The 13,431-nt window shown below is 41.8% G+C and overlaps 1 protein-coding gene across 1 annotated transcript in view; it reads left to right on the plus strand.

The window, feature by feature from the left end:
• Pus10 (Pseudouridine synthase 10) overlaps nucleotides 1-12,359 on the plus strand; it is a 28,748-nt gene extending 16,389 nt beyond the window's left edge. Inside the window, exons 11-16 of the mRNA XM_037416701.2 lie at nucleotides 3,983-4,059; nucleotides 5,310-5,365; nucleotides 6,686-6,847; nucleotides 8,560-8,673; nucleotides 10,361-10,460; nucleotides 12,145-12,359. Of these exons, the coding sequence (XP_037272598.2) occupies nucleotides 3,983-4,059; nucleotides 5,310-5,365; nucleotides 6,686-6,847; nucleotides 8,560-8,673; nucleotides 10,361-10,460; nucleotides 12,145-12,180 (545 nt within the window). The 3' untranslated portion in view covers nucleotides 12,181-12,359. The remainder of the gene's footprint in view (nucleotides 1-3,982; nucleotides 4,060-5,309; nucleotides 5,366-6,685; nucleotides 6,848-8,559; nucleotides 8,674-10,360; nucleotides 10,461-12,144) is intronic.
• Nucleotides 12,360-13,431: the final 1,072 nt, after the last annotated feature.

Below are 13,431 nucleotides of genomic sequence, written 5' to 3' on the forward strand. Positions count from 1 at the left end.
ACAAGTGCCTCCAAAAAGTCAGACACACTGGGATTAGGAATCAAACCAAGTAGATCAATCCAGTGTTTGATAACTTTATTTGAACGTGTTAGAGAACTCTACAAATGACTTCTAAGCTGGGTGGTGATTGCGGATCAGTGCTGTGTTGAAGACTTCAGCACTTTGCTGGTAGTTTAAATATCCTTTAACATCTACAAAATGCATCTGACACTTCTTGATGAGACAGACATTGGTTTTGAGATTACAGCCAAGCACTGTGGCTTTAGCATGTCATTAATTGTCAAAATACACTATAATGCAATAAAGCATGCCAAAAATTTTTGATGGGACAGATACTGATCAAAGGATTGCACCAGAGCACCGTACAGAAGTTTTGGCAAGTTTTCCAACAGAACTACACAGAATATGCTTAAGTGAATGCGTATATATAATCCAAGTTAATGCATATACTAAAAAACCGAACAGAAATGAAGGACTCCTTGGAAACACATACAAATATTCAATGTTCAGAACCATCGAATATATTGAGCTCATTACAGTCTGGAGGCACAGATAAATACAAGCACAGCTCTGAAAGGACTCATAAGTCACATGAGGTACTTTTTGCATTTCTTCTACACAAAGTGCAGTACCATACTAGTGTACCTTCATTCATTCTGTGCATACATGTGGTGATCTTCTCTTCCCACAATCGTGTCATCGTGCAGCTGATTTCAAATCAGGTGCTTCTCACAAGGTTTTCAGTTATCTGTCCAGCTGTAAACAGATCGCGCGTTATGTTATAGTAAACTGTAAAATGACGGAGAAGCGCCATTGTATGCCTATAGCTATGAGTATCAGAATGAACTACAAATTAAGAATGTGTGTGTTAGAATGCCTCCAAACAACGTATGTGCTACTGAGCGTAGCACAGAAGCAGAAGAAGCGAGAAGTGAAATAGCAGGCAATACCAGCAGCACTTAATCATGCAACTTTCTTTTTCGATCACCACAGCGAAGCACGCTCGAGTTTCTGTCTTGTACGTGAATGGAAATGAGACCGCTGACAGCCCAGTGTGTCAGCGTCGCTGGTACCCGACACGAAGTCGCATCTCACTGCTACCAACCAGCGCACGCTTATGATTAGCTTGGCAACACACAAAAACGATTAGCACCGAAGCCAACGAATGTTTCCGCGTCATACAATTCGCGAATACACTTATATAAGTACGTACGTTTTCACATCACGGAAATGTGTTGGCTAGTGCGAGGTTCGCTTTCAGCGATGATGAATATTGATGTTGAAAACAAACACAAACACAGTGCAGATAAAAACTCCTCCGTATCACCTACGCGATATTTCGGTCGTCGTATATGGTGTCTATGTTGCGACGGAAACTACCGTAGAGTTTTTTTCAGCCGATGTGCCTCGCATGTGCTGGTTCATACGAACTAGATGGTAGAGGCCTGCGCTGGATGCAGATGACACCGATCTGAATTGCCTCCGCGGTAGGCGAGGGCTCACGCTCAAACCTTCGAACCTCCGAAGTATGTTCGCACTCGTTTTTAGCACAGAAAGTCACAGATGAAAGCACAAGAACACCGACATGCTCCTTTCGCTCGGCCGACGATCGCACAGGGGTCCGGCGCTAGCATAGCCGGCCGGCATTCGCTGGATTTGTCGGCGTCGCTCGAACTCGGCACGAAACCGCGTCACGCTGGTAGCACTCGCAGTCGTTCGTCGTTTCGTTGTCGTTTTAGATTACGAAGCGGTCATTCAGGAACGTTAGGAGTAGTTTTCATGCTTGCTTTCAGCACTCGGCTGTGCCTTCGAAGCGGCGGCCATTAGGCACAGCATTCGGAGTCATCGCGGCCTCTGGTTGGTTGGCGCGCGGCCTCTGGTTGGTTGGCGCCGCTGTACGCGTGGTGACGTAGCGTACGCGAGGCGAAATATCAAGCCCGGCTTGATCCCTCGCGCCTGCTCGCGTATTCCCCTCCGAAGCCGACGCCGAGAGGCGCATTTGACGCTTTTGACGCGTAGACGCGAGCGAACGCGTGCCAGTGGTTGGCACTTAACTTTTCGTCTTGTCTCGGCATAGTTCGTTTCAGAGGAACTTATCAATCTAAATGTTACGATTATTCTGAATGAAACATGCCGTTCACGGCAAACTTTTCATCGTTGTATCCGATATGCGGTGGATAACATATCGTTATATATGGTTTTTTTCCCCATAGCCCCAATGCATAAAATGAGACTGTTAAGTCGACCCATCGTTATAACCGATATATCGTTATATGTGGTATCGTTATAAGTGGACTGCACTGTATCTGAGCTCTTCATTTTGAGGTCTGAGAATAGCATTAGATGTATTACAGTAGGAAACGATTCCTTTCGAAATTGGAGTTGCAAGCCGTGTGAAAAAAACTCTTGCAACAGCGAATGACCTCAGTAGAAGAGGCACTACTGAAATCTGCCGATCTCTGTTTAATTTTTGTTATTTGAGTTTGGAACTTCAGTCACTTGCTTCATTGCCTTTCCATGTGCATGGAGAAAAGCGTATGTAATTACAACATTTTGCTTTAGTTGCCAGGTAACATACGCACCACCGAGTGGCTTGAGAATCAAGGGATTGGTGGCTGGTTTTGAAATTGTTAAAGTGACCCAAATGTCGAATATGGCGGGTGGATGTCCTACCAAATATGTTAATATAATTATCAATTGCTGATATGGTTGAGCACACGAGACAAGTAAGAAAGGCAAGTTTGGATGAATGCCTCACGTTAAACCCCACATATCAATCAAATGAATGCCTCAAATCTTGTTAACCTTTACTTTAAAATTTGAGGGAAGAAATTGTGTATTGAGCTATCATGGTGCTGCTCTTGTTAATAAACTTAACTTATTTAGGGGGCAGACTGATCACTGGGATCGAAAAGTGACCGAAAAAAATGCATTTTTTAGAATTGGCATGCTGCAGGTATTTTCTATCTCTATGCAAATTTTCACCCACCAGGAAGTGGTAATTTTTTTGCAATGTCAGTCTGACTGCCCAGTTTAATGGTGCTAGCACAATGCAGAACCTGCAAAAAATTGGGAACCTACTTCGAGGCTTCTTTATAATTGGCCAGCACCCGTGTCTGAAGCTCTACTACCAATGTATGAGCGCCGTTATGAGCATTGCAAAACATGCACACCGTGATTGGCGTTTTTAAAAGAAACAGGGTGGTATCAGTTTTTTTCTATTTTTCTCAGAAAAGTAAACTTACGACTTTTTAGTTTTGAGGCCTCCATAGCTCTGCAGCTAGGGCAGGCACAACAATAATTCTTTTTGCAATAAAAACCTGTACATGCATTGAATGCAAGTATGGCAGCAGAATTTAGAGCACAAGCCTTTTTAATCAAATACTCATCAAAATCATTACACAATTCCAAATGCTTTTCAAAATGGAAAGTTCATTTTACCGTAAGGTAACCAAAAAATGCCAAAAAACAAGAAAACTTTGCATACGTTCAATCTCTAGTCATTAGCATATGTCATTATATCTTAAATATCACTTTTAATTAAAAACTTTTTTTCTATAGTAGCCTTAAACAATAGGGGGTAAACTTAAGTTATCTCAGGAATAAATTGCGTTACAGGAAAAGTAATTACATATTCAAAATCAGCAGAAAGAACTGCATAAGCCTATGCACTTTGTTCAAGATCACTGAAGAAATGAACAAAAAATATCCAAGACGAGTCTGCCCCTTAACCTATTAATGATTAGTTTATTAATCATTTTGTGTGTTGTTATTAATAAAGGTTGTACTGTTATTTATTAATTAATGTAAATTGTTATTAAATGATAATTATTAGGCATGAAGTTAATTTGTTCTTACTTAATTACCTTTTTTAATTACCCTAATTGCCAGTGCTACTTTACCCAGCCTAATAGAGTATAATCTTCTCTGTCTAGAAGTTGTGAAACTTTAATTTCTATTCACTTATCATTATTGCTTCAAGGGCGGCCATTTGTCCTGGAAATATTCAAGGCGAAGAGGGCCGTCTTCACAATATCCGACATGGAGACTATTGAAAAGGTTCTCACTTGATTGAAAGCAATTCATTTAATTACGATTTATGAGCCATTTCGTATGCAAAGGTGCAGACTGTGCTATCAGCGTCGAATGAAACTGTAACAGCAGCAAGCATTCACAATGGTATAGGATGCGCTATGCAGTTATCACTATGAACACTCGCACATGTGTGCAGTACTGCCATACCGGATGTTTTGAGCCTTCCAGTTGTAATGACATGGGGGTACCCACGATACCGTAACTAATGCTTACCACTGTTTGGGTTTCGTTTGACGCTGTTAGCACATGCTGCGAGAATCCATTCATTTCTTCTGATGTGTAAAATTGATCGCTTCAATGCTGTAGGTATCGCTCTTCCGGTTTGTGCGCTCTATGCAATCTTCTTTTAATTCATTTTCCCAGATTTTCTGTACAGTAGTATAAGTCTTAAACACGCATGTTAACACATTTGAAGTCTATGTAAAAGATTCTTTCTACTGATTAAATTCAAGTCTTTTCTTTTTCTCAGAGGTATCTTGTTCTTTCTTTCAAGAGAAATTAAGGTGTCAAGTGATTCATTGCATTTTTCTTATTTTCATTTTTACAGCCACTGCTCTTTGCCAGGTATTCTGCTAGTTTCCTCAGCAGTTTTGAAGGGAATTATAGTTGATGTAGTATGTATTACATAAATAATTAACTATGCTTCAAAATTGGTTCGTTATTGTAAATATAAAGTATCATTACAATAGCAATATATTTGCAACCTTATTGTGTCTTGTTTTATTTCTCTGCAGTTTTTATTTGTAAGTTGGGGAATGCCTACTTTTCTTCTTTTCCCGAGAATTTTTATTATATGTTAATTTATTTCGCTCATATAGGGAGGTTGTTCGCATTCATCTACATAACTTGTGCCAGTAACTTGAGATAAAAAAATAAAACGTTCTGAATTTGTAAAGAAGCTATAGTTGCATTAGTAATTAATTGCATTTTTTATATATATTTATTTGCCTTAGTGGCTCAACAATAACTACTTCTATTAAAAAAAAATATCCCTGCAACAGCCCTTAAAAGGGCTCTAGGCTTATAGCTGTGTAATAATAACTGCTCATTTCATCTACACATTGCACAATGATAACCGGTTGGTTGATCGATTATCTCCGGCAATACTTCCTGTAATTCTTTGAAGCATTCAGGTGTGTGTGCTCGCTGTATTTCCTGCATTGCTCCAACAGCAGTCAGTTTATCCTGACGCTTCGATGTGATTGATTTCTCAGGAAATCAACGCAAGCACAAAGGACATCAGCGTGAGTGACCTGCAGGTCATCTCAAAGTGAGTGTTTGTGAACTTCATCAAATTCTTCATTGTTCGTTTGCTGCAGAGATATATGTAAAGCATCACTAGACTCCGAGTCACCTAAAAGCTTGGCAGTCGAGCGAAGCCCATGATGGCGGAGCTCCTACACGTTTGTGTTACACTCAAACCTCATTATAACAAAGTTGCATCTTTCAGGAAAGTAAGAATGTAATATCCGAAAATCCGTTATAAAGGTTTGTTATAAGCAATATTTTGTTATATCCAGATTTGTTATACCCAAGTTTTGAGTGTACTTTGCAAAGAGTACGGCAGTCTGCGGCTCATTTCAGTTACAGCTGCAGTTTGCTTGGTCGCAGCGTTAATGCGTTGAGAAGACGCACATGAGAAATGTAAGTGGGAGAGAGGCATTTCAACTGTTAGATGTACATTTCATTAACACATTGTAAGTACACTTTTCTCGGAGAACTAATCGGTCATGTTGCAGCCGCACATGGGCAAGCACACTTTACGAGAAAGCTATGTTTACCTTGTAAGACAGGCGTGCAGCTAACGTAGCAATGTATATGTATAAAAAAGAAGAAATTCTTGAAAATCTAACAATACCTTTCTCTTGCCTGTGTCTTTTTGTAACTCTTTTAGTTTCAGAAAAAAATGAGCATTTATTTGAGCAAGGCAAATGAAAAAAATGCATAGTTGATACCTCTTTAATATGGAATCAGCATAACATAGAAATGAGACTTGTCATCATTGAAGCAGTTCGTTTTGGTTCAGCTTTGTGGCGTGTTGAGAAGCTGGTCCGGTTGTGGTGTGGTTGCACTTAGCTTCAGATATGCAAGAGTTAGAGCTCGCAGTTGGAGCAATAGGTGCACAAATACACTCAAATATCATTATGACAAAGTTGAACCTTATATGAAGATAAGTTTGTTATATCCGGAAGTTTGTTATAAAGGTATATTATTATTACTATGTATTGCAACTTTTTTGTTTACTTCATTATAACTGATATTTCGTTATATCTAGGTTCGTTACATCGAGGGTTGAGCGTATGTTCCAGTGCCTGCTGGAATGTCTCTCGCTGCACCAGAGCCGATGCCCTGTCAGTGACGGAAATGGCATCACTGAAGCCTTGATAGAATCCAGTGTAAAACAGTTTCGTGTGAAAATTGCCAATGTTACTTGTGCCTGGTGTGCTAACAGGCATGCATTTCGGTTTTGTAGTTCCACATCTTCCCCAAGAAACGTTGTTCCCGAATGAGAACAGTCTTTTAGATGTTGAGACGTTGAATTTGTTGACAAAATCAAAAGGTTCAGCTCGCAACACGCTTTGCGTTTCAGGGACATGACGCAGGTCCTGAAGGACGGTGAAGAGCTGAAGCAAAAAACGTACACGGCGCTGTGCTGCGCTGACAGGCGACTCACAGACGACGACACGGCCATGATCTCCCAGCTCAAGAATGTGACGCTAAAGCAGAAGACGCCCATTCGTGTTCTGCACAGGTACTTTGTTCATTTCGTAGCGGTTAAATTATGCATTTATTTCGTACAGTACTCGCGGTTTCAAATGCAGCACATTTCTGAGTACACTCAAACCTCAATAAAACAGAACTGCATCTTACATGAAAATAGGTTCGTTATATCCGAAAGTTTTTTTATGCAGGTTTATTTCCAACACTACATCTATTGCAAGACTATTCTTCATTAGTTTTGTTATAACCAATATTTTGTTATATCCATATTTGTTGTGTCGAAGTTTGAGTGTATAACAACTGGTGCGCACAAGTGCTCAAGATAACCACGTCACGTCGCGACGAATCTCATCTCTAAAAATAGTGCTGGTTCTGGTCTATGCGTTCGAGTCATAACCGCACCGAATGACCCTAACTTAAAACAGTGGAAACGAAAGTATGCGTGTTACTTAGTCCCGCATTGTCTCGTTTTGATCCACGAGCATTGTACACCAGACTCGGTCAGTGTCTTTTACATTAGGGTACACTGGTATTTACAATTATTAAGTGGAATCAACCACATTACAGCCAAGTTTTATCTTACACAGAAGGTAACTTCTTGATAAAGGTATTGTAATAATAACATTGCATTAATGGTAAGGCGTCCTTGTAAACAAGCTCATTACAGTTTTGCTTCATTGTAATTACATTTGTTGTATAGAGCTTCAAGGTGTTATCTGTTTCGATTGAATGTAGACCGGGCACCAAAAAGTTCAATAGTAGAATAACTGTATGAAAATGTTGTTACTGCATGGCATTTCATTTCATTTATCTGTTTATTTGTGTTTGTATCAAATGTCTTACGGGAATCGGGTATTCAAAAGTTTCTCGTAAATATTCCCAAACGTTTCTAATCAGTCAGTTGGCTGACCACACATGCCGGATGGTCAGTGAAACTAGAATCTAGAATTCCAGCTTGAGCCGTTTCAAAAGCGTTCTATCTGTTGGCTATGGTGCACACTGCCGATTCGAGGACACGGGTTTGATTCCTCGCTTACAGCATCCACATTTTGATGGCTGCAAAATGACTCCCACGACAGCATGACTCGCATTGGTTTTCCGAAAAACTATAGGAAGGTGAAAATGGAAACTTACAATAAAAAATCTGTAAACAGGGGCTGTGTCAAGCTGACGTGTCGACAAGCGGACCTGTCTTCTCAAGGCTACAACAGAACCGATTTCTTTAGCGTCAGCGTGTTTACACTTCGTACTCTCTCCTCCATACTGACAAAGGAAGGCGAGGGGCAACATTGGATACACAAGTGTGACAGAGCGGGGGAAGGTTCTTGGTTTTGGAGCACAAAAATACTATAATTTGTTTTTAAATTTTATTGTTTGTGTAGTTTATGATGCCGAACCAAACATTGTTAGTCTTGTGCTTACTGACCCTCTCGTCATCATTATGCTTAAAGAAAGGTTGAGCTAAGAAGATATCATTAAAGCACACCGCTAGAAAACAGCAAATAATGCTAAAGCAAATTACTGGCTGAAGCTAAGTTGTGTATTAGACACCTTGCAATGTTACGCAGTTATTACCCAACATTTAATAAAGTGAAGTCGAAATTCACGAGTTCGATGCCTGTGCGCTAAAATCTTGGTGTGCAACGAAGAATGACAAGTAGTCTGAATGATCATGTCACCAAACATGGCAATCCCACCGTTTCTGCAGTCGGTAAAGCTCCGTATGGTGCATTGTGTCCGCAGGCGAAACTTGGCGGAACGTGAACGGACGGTCTACGAGATGTCCTTGGAACCGCTCGAGGACGGAGAAGATGGAGGACACAGGTTCAACCTCCACATCACCACTCAGGCCGGCACGTATCCTTGACGACAACAGTGCTGTGGGCAGCGGGCTTTTACCTCTGGCACTGCACATTAATGTTGTCCCGAAGGCAGATTATGGATTGCTGTGTACTTCAGCCGAGATGGTCACAGTTGAAACATATTTTAACAGTTTATAGTTTGGGACCTTCAGAGCGTGTGCGATGAACATTGACATGCATGCAAGCGTATTAGTTTCCTCTTTCCTTCGCCGTTTCCTCTTCCTCTTGTATATGGCTAACCAGGCACAACTTTATAGTTAGAAAGATGAATTTTTGTGGAGACATACACACCATCTACGAGCTATCGCTGGTAAATACAGCCTAGAACACATTTAAAATCCATTTTCAATTGTACGTCGCGCGACTCGGCGAGATGCAGAGCCCCCCACAACACTGATATCGATGCGGGGGGCAACGTAAAAATTCGGACATCACGAGACTGTGTTGGCTAGTTGCTGGCACGTGCTCAAGCAAGCTTTCGCTTGCAGCACGCATGTTGCCGTTTTGCGTGGTCACGTAGCAGCTGTGTTCACTTTGCCCTCGAAAATGCTTCTGTCTGGCTCGGTGCTATTTAAAACTGAAATTGAGACAAAGCGCTTTAGAAACATCTCTAAATAAATAACCGCTGTGCACTCGCACAAACGAGACTTCCAGCCATGATAGGTAGGTCGTAAGCTACGTATTGTAACTAATAAATACCACTGTGCAAAATTTTTGTGTCGGTGCTTTTCGAAGGCAGACACACTCCAGATGAACACATCTTGAAACGCTGCTATCTTGGTAACAGAAGTAGCATGACGAGGAAACGCTAAAAAAAGGGTGCAATAAGATACGCTAGCGCTTGAATATTTTAAATGATGATGTAAGTGCACTAGTTGCAAATGAGATCCATTGCGAAACATTTCATTGTGACCACGTGCGAGACACGCCAATGGGTGCGAATATCATTTGTGTCGATGAATTCCTTGGCCCCCGATTGTAGTCGTATGACTCAATCTGCTCTGGTATTTCACGTCAATGCACTTAGTAATTCTCTGCCGTTGAGATGAGCTAGTAATCAGACGCTGGACTCCATCTCACCAACACACTGCAGTGTGGTGAACTCTGGAGCTCACAACAGTCAATGAGTAATGAGGGATAGTTCTGTGTTCTAGGAAAAGGAAGGGAGCTCGGCCGTTGCGCGTTACTATTTCAGCCATAAAGATTCTATGATGCGCCAGTGTTAAGTGCAGAAAAAAAAGTTAAAACAAAGGATGATGCAGACGTGGACAGAACCTGTATGCTGCGACTGTGTCTTCAGTATTGTCCTCTGTGGAAAATTTTTCACGCTTAGCTCTGGTGGATCATGAAGTACCGAGCAGTGAGACACGCATATGTTAATGAAGTTTCCATTCTGTTGGTGTTGCATGCAAGGTGATCAGTGGAGGTATCATCCTTCTGCATCTGCTATAGATATGAAAAATGGGAAACAAGGACAGTCCGTGTCGCAGGTACAATCAAACCTCAATATAGCGAACTCGTATATAATGAATCATTAGTTATGACGAATTACAGGGTTAAGAATATGCCTTTATAACGAATTTTAAAATATGACGAACTTATTTTCGTTTGGGATGCAGCTTTGTTGTTAAAATAAGGCTTGAGTGTATGAGTATCCCAGGCCCCTAACTAAAAGTGCCCAGATACATCAAGGAGTTCGTCCACGGCGACTTTGGCAGGACAGTGCCCTCGCTGGGAAGCTGCCTCAACGCAGACGTGGACATATTGGAACTGGATGTCGAGGTATGCAATGCCCACGTTGTGTTTGCCTGCATATAGATAATTTGGGTGCAACCACTTTTGTTAATTGACCGTACAGATCAAATGGCTAGAGGCTAGGGTTTCAAAGATTAGGTTACATATTCACAAATTATAAGCACACATACAGGGCTGATGCTGCTCCTTTGAAGAAAAAAAAAAGTGTTCCGTGAATTTTATATGTACAGTATGGTCCACTGTTGGAAGGAACACTCAAATGAGCACCCGTCGTAATACTGGTCCCCTAAAGAGAAGTGGATACAGACTGATCATTTATGTATGGCACTGTTCTGTCGAAATGAGTCTCAGCTGTCAACCACTAATACTCTTATGCAAAAGAAAGGCACTATGCTCTTGGAAGAGAGCAAAATTCAGGCATGCCTTGCACACAGTTGTTCCCTTTAACAGTGTAACTGTCTGTATACCTCGGTTTGCCTATCTATTATACCTTATGTGCCGTTCCTGTAAACATCCAGATGCGGTTTATATTACAATTACTGAATATATGTTGCCTAGGCACTGGGATATAACAGTACAGTGAAAGCTCATAAATTTGGCGCTTGTTCATTCAAAAAATCGCATAATTTGAACAGGTTTTGTGGTCCCCTACAGCACGTGCACTGTGTAATGTCATAGAACCTGATATGATTCGGTCACATTCGGTCGCAACCCGGTTAATCTAGATGTTCCTCGGAGCACGCCGAGCATCACAAGTAAATGACACAGGTGTGAAAGCGACATCCGCAAACAGTCGGAGCCGTCGTGGGCTTTCAGAAAGCTGCGATTGCCATCCACAATTGTGTTGGCGGTACCTAATAAGGTATTGGCTCAGTGTGTGTTTAGGATTAAGACATGGGGATCGTTGAAATCAAAATTGAAGAAAATTGTGGCTTTTGCACTGCTCTAATGTAAATTAATTACTGTATTCACCAGCTCCTAAAAAAATGGAAGTGCAATAATGTCACAGACATCTGTTTATTGTTCTCTTGATAATTTAGATAATTCAGGATTTGTTTAATTCCGTTAGACGACAAACATGAAGAAGACTAAGAACCTGAGAATAAGAATGAGAGGAAGAGAAGAAAAAAGACATCATGGCATTTGTATAGCCTTAATAAACTATTGAAGCTGCACTGCTTTTGTAGACTTTTACAACAAGCACTCACTGTATCACTTATTTTCATGTCGTTTTTTTTCCTACGTTTTGTAGTTTGTAAGGGCGCAAAATGTTAGGCGGTGTAGCACCTATAGCATTCAGCTGTAAAAACCTGGTTATGTGCTCTGAACTTAGGTCGGCAAAAAGAAAGTCCAAACTCCCTCAGACTCGCTCAAGAAGTATACCTTGCACTTTGGACTCGCTATGACTCAGACTCGAATATTTTTCGAGCCAGACTCGTGTGGTCTCGCACTCACAAAAATTTTCTTCAACCAGACTCACCGGGATGAGTCACTCGGATTCTGATCAAGCCAAGAGTCTGAGTAAGACTCGTAAGTCAGTTCATAATTCTGAAGGAACTGAGCTTTTGCGCACTGCACAAAAACACCCAGCACCCGAACGCTTAGTCTGAAAACCTCCATTACGTTACCTTGTTAAGCTCTTGTCTCGCTTTGACAAAGTATACCCTCGAAGTGACATCTTCCCTTTTCCTGAATTCCACTTTACATGCAGGAGATCCACCTCGACTGGCCTCCACCACGGAAATGAGAAGAGGCACTCACTCGCACCAGCAAGATGCTTGCAGCACAGCTGCGGGTGAAGCCGTGCGCAATAATTCGCCGGTGCTGTCAGTGTTGAATGATACAAAAGGGACTAATTTGTTTAGCTGCAACAAACTGCGTGCTTTGTCGGAACAGGCTGAAATAAAAGGCAGCGCCAAAGCCCTAGCTGCTGTTGACTGAACCATGTATACGTTACAGCAAAAGCTGTTGGAGATCGAAACAGCACATTTCAGTGGCATAGTTATCTGCAGTGCCACCGAACGGTGCCGGTAACTCATATCGCAGACGATGAGAGGGGAAAAAAAAGAAGAAAAAATCATGGCATCTCCACGAAGTGAACGATAATAAATGGGCGAAGCAGTGGGATGGTTCGGTGTTGCCGTGAAACAGCCGTGACATTGGCCATTCAATCATGTAAATGAGTGCCAAGTGGTGTACAGTTATATGCAATATTTATTGATCATAGCTAGTATATAGTGTTGAGCTGTGAATTTCGTTTTGCCTTCATTTATTACAGCTTTGTGGTATTGAATCTAGCCTGAAGTCTGCCAAGACAAGGTCTGGGCACATTTGCCTGGTTGTTTTCGGGGCTATGGCATACAATGCCAATGGACAAGCCTAGACCATCAGGAGCTTTGCCCCTAAAAAAACAGGGTCAAGCAGCATTTGTACTCGCGCCCTCTCGGTGGCAGTCGAGTATTGCTCCAGAAAGCTATGCTGGTACTTGAAACTTCTTCGCAAAAGGTCCTGTAGAAGCGTTGTGTCGGGCAGAAAATCACGTTAACATGTGCAATGTAGCATGGTAAAACAGTTAAAGCAACACCAGGCGTCGCAAAATGTCAATTGTGTGACGAGTGGGTGGTTACCAGAGGCTTCAGTCGCCCACTGCCCACACGCTCCGCAGCTCAGGAAACATATAGCGGCAACCTCGCGCCGTTGCAGAGCCCACGAATCCTGTGCATCGTTCCGGCACTCAGCTGCTTCCATAGCCCCATGTCGTGGGCTACTGAAGATCCTTCGTATCGCGCCAAGGATCATTTCTGTAGTTGGGGCCTCGTTGTGAATGTATTATTGGTGCATTTCCGGCGAAGAACAGACAGGGTAAAACCATCCTAACACTGCACTCTTGTCTTTCCAGTTGCAGTCGCGTGCCTCCAGAACAAGGGCGCTGCCCTAGCATGCATTTCAATTTCACGTTAAAGAGATGAAAACAAAATTCAAAATAAAGTGCATGGTA

This window comes from Rhipicephalus microplus, chromosome 8 (genome assembly GCF_043290135.1).
Source record: "Rhipicephalus microplus isolate Deutch F79 chromosome 8, USDA_Rmic, whole genome shotgun sequence".
Classification (NCBI taxonomy): domain Eukaryota; kingdom Metazoa; phylum Arthropoda; class Arachnida; order Ixodida; family Ixodidae; genus Rhipicephalus; species Rhipicephalus microplus.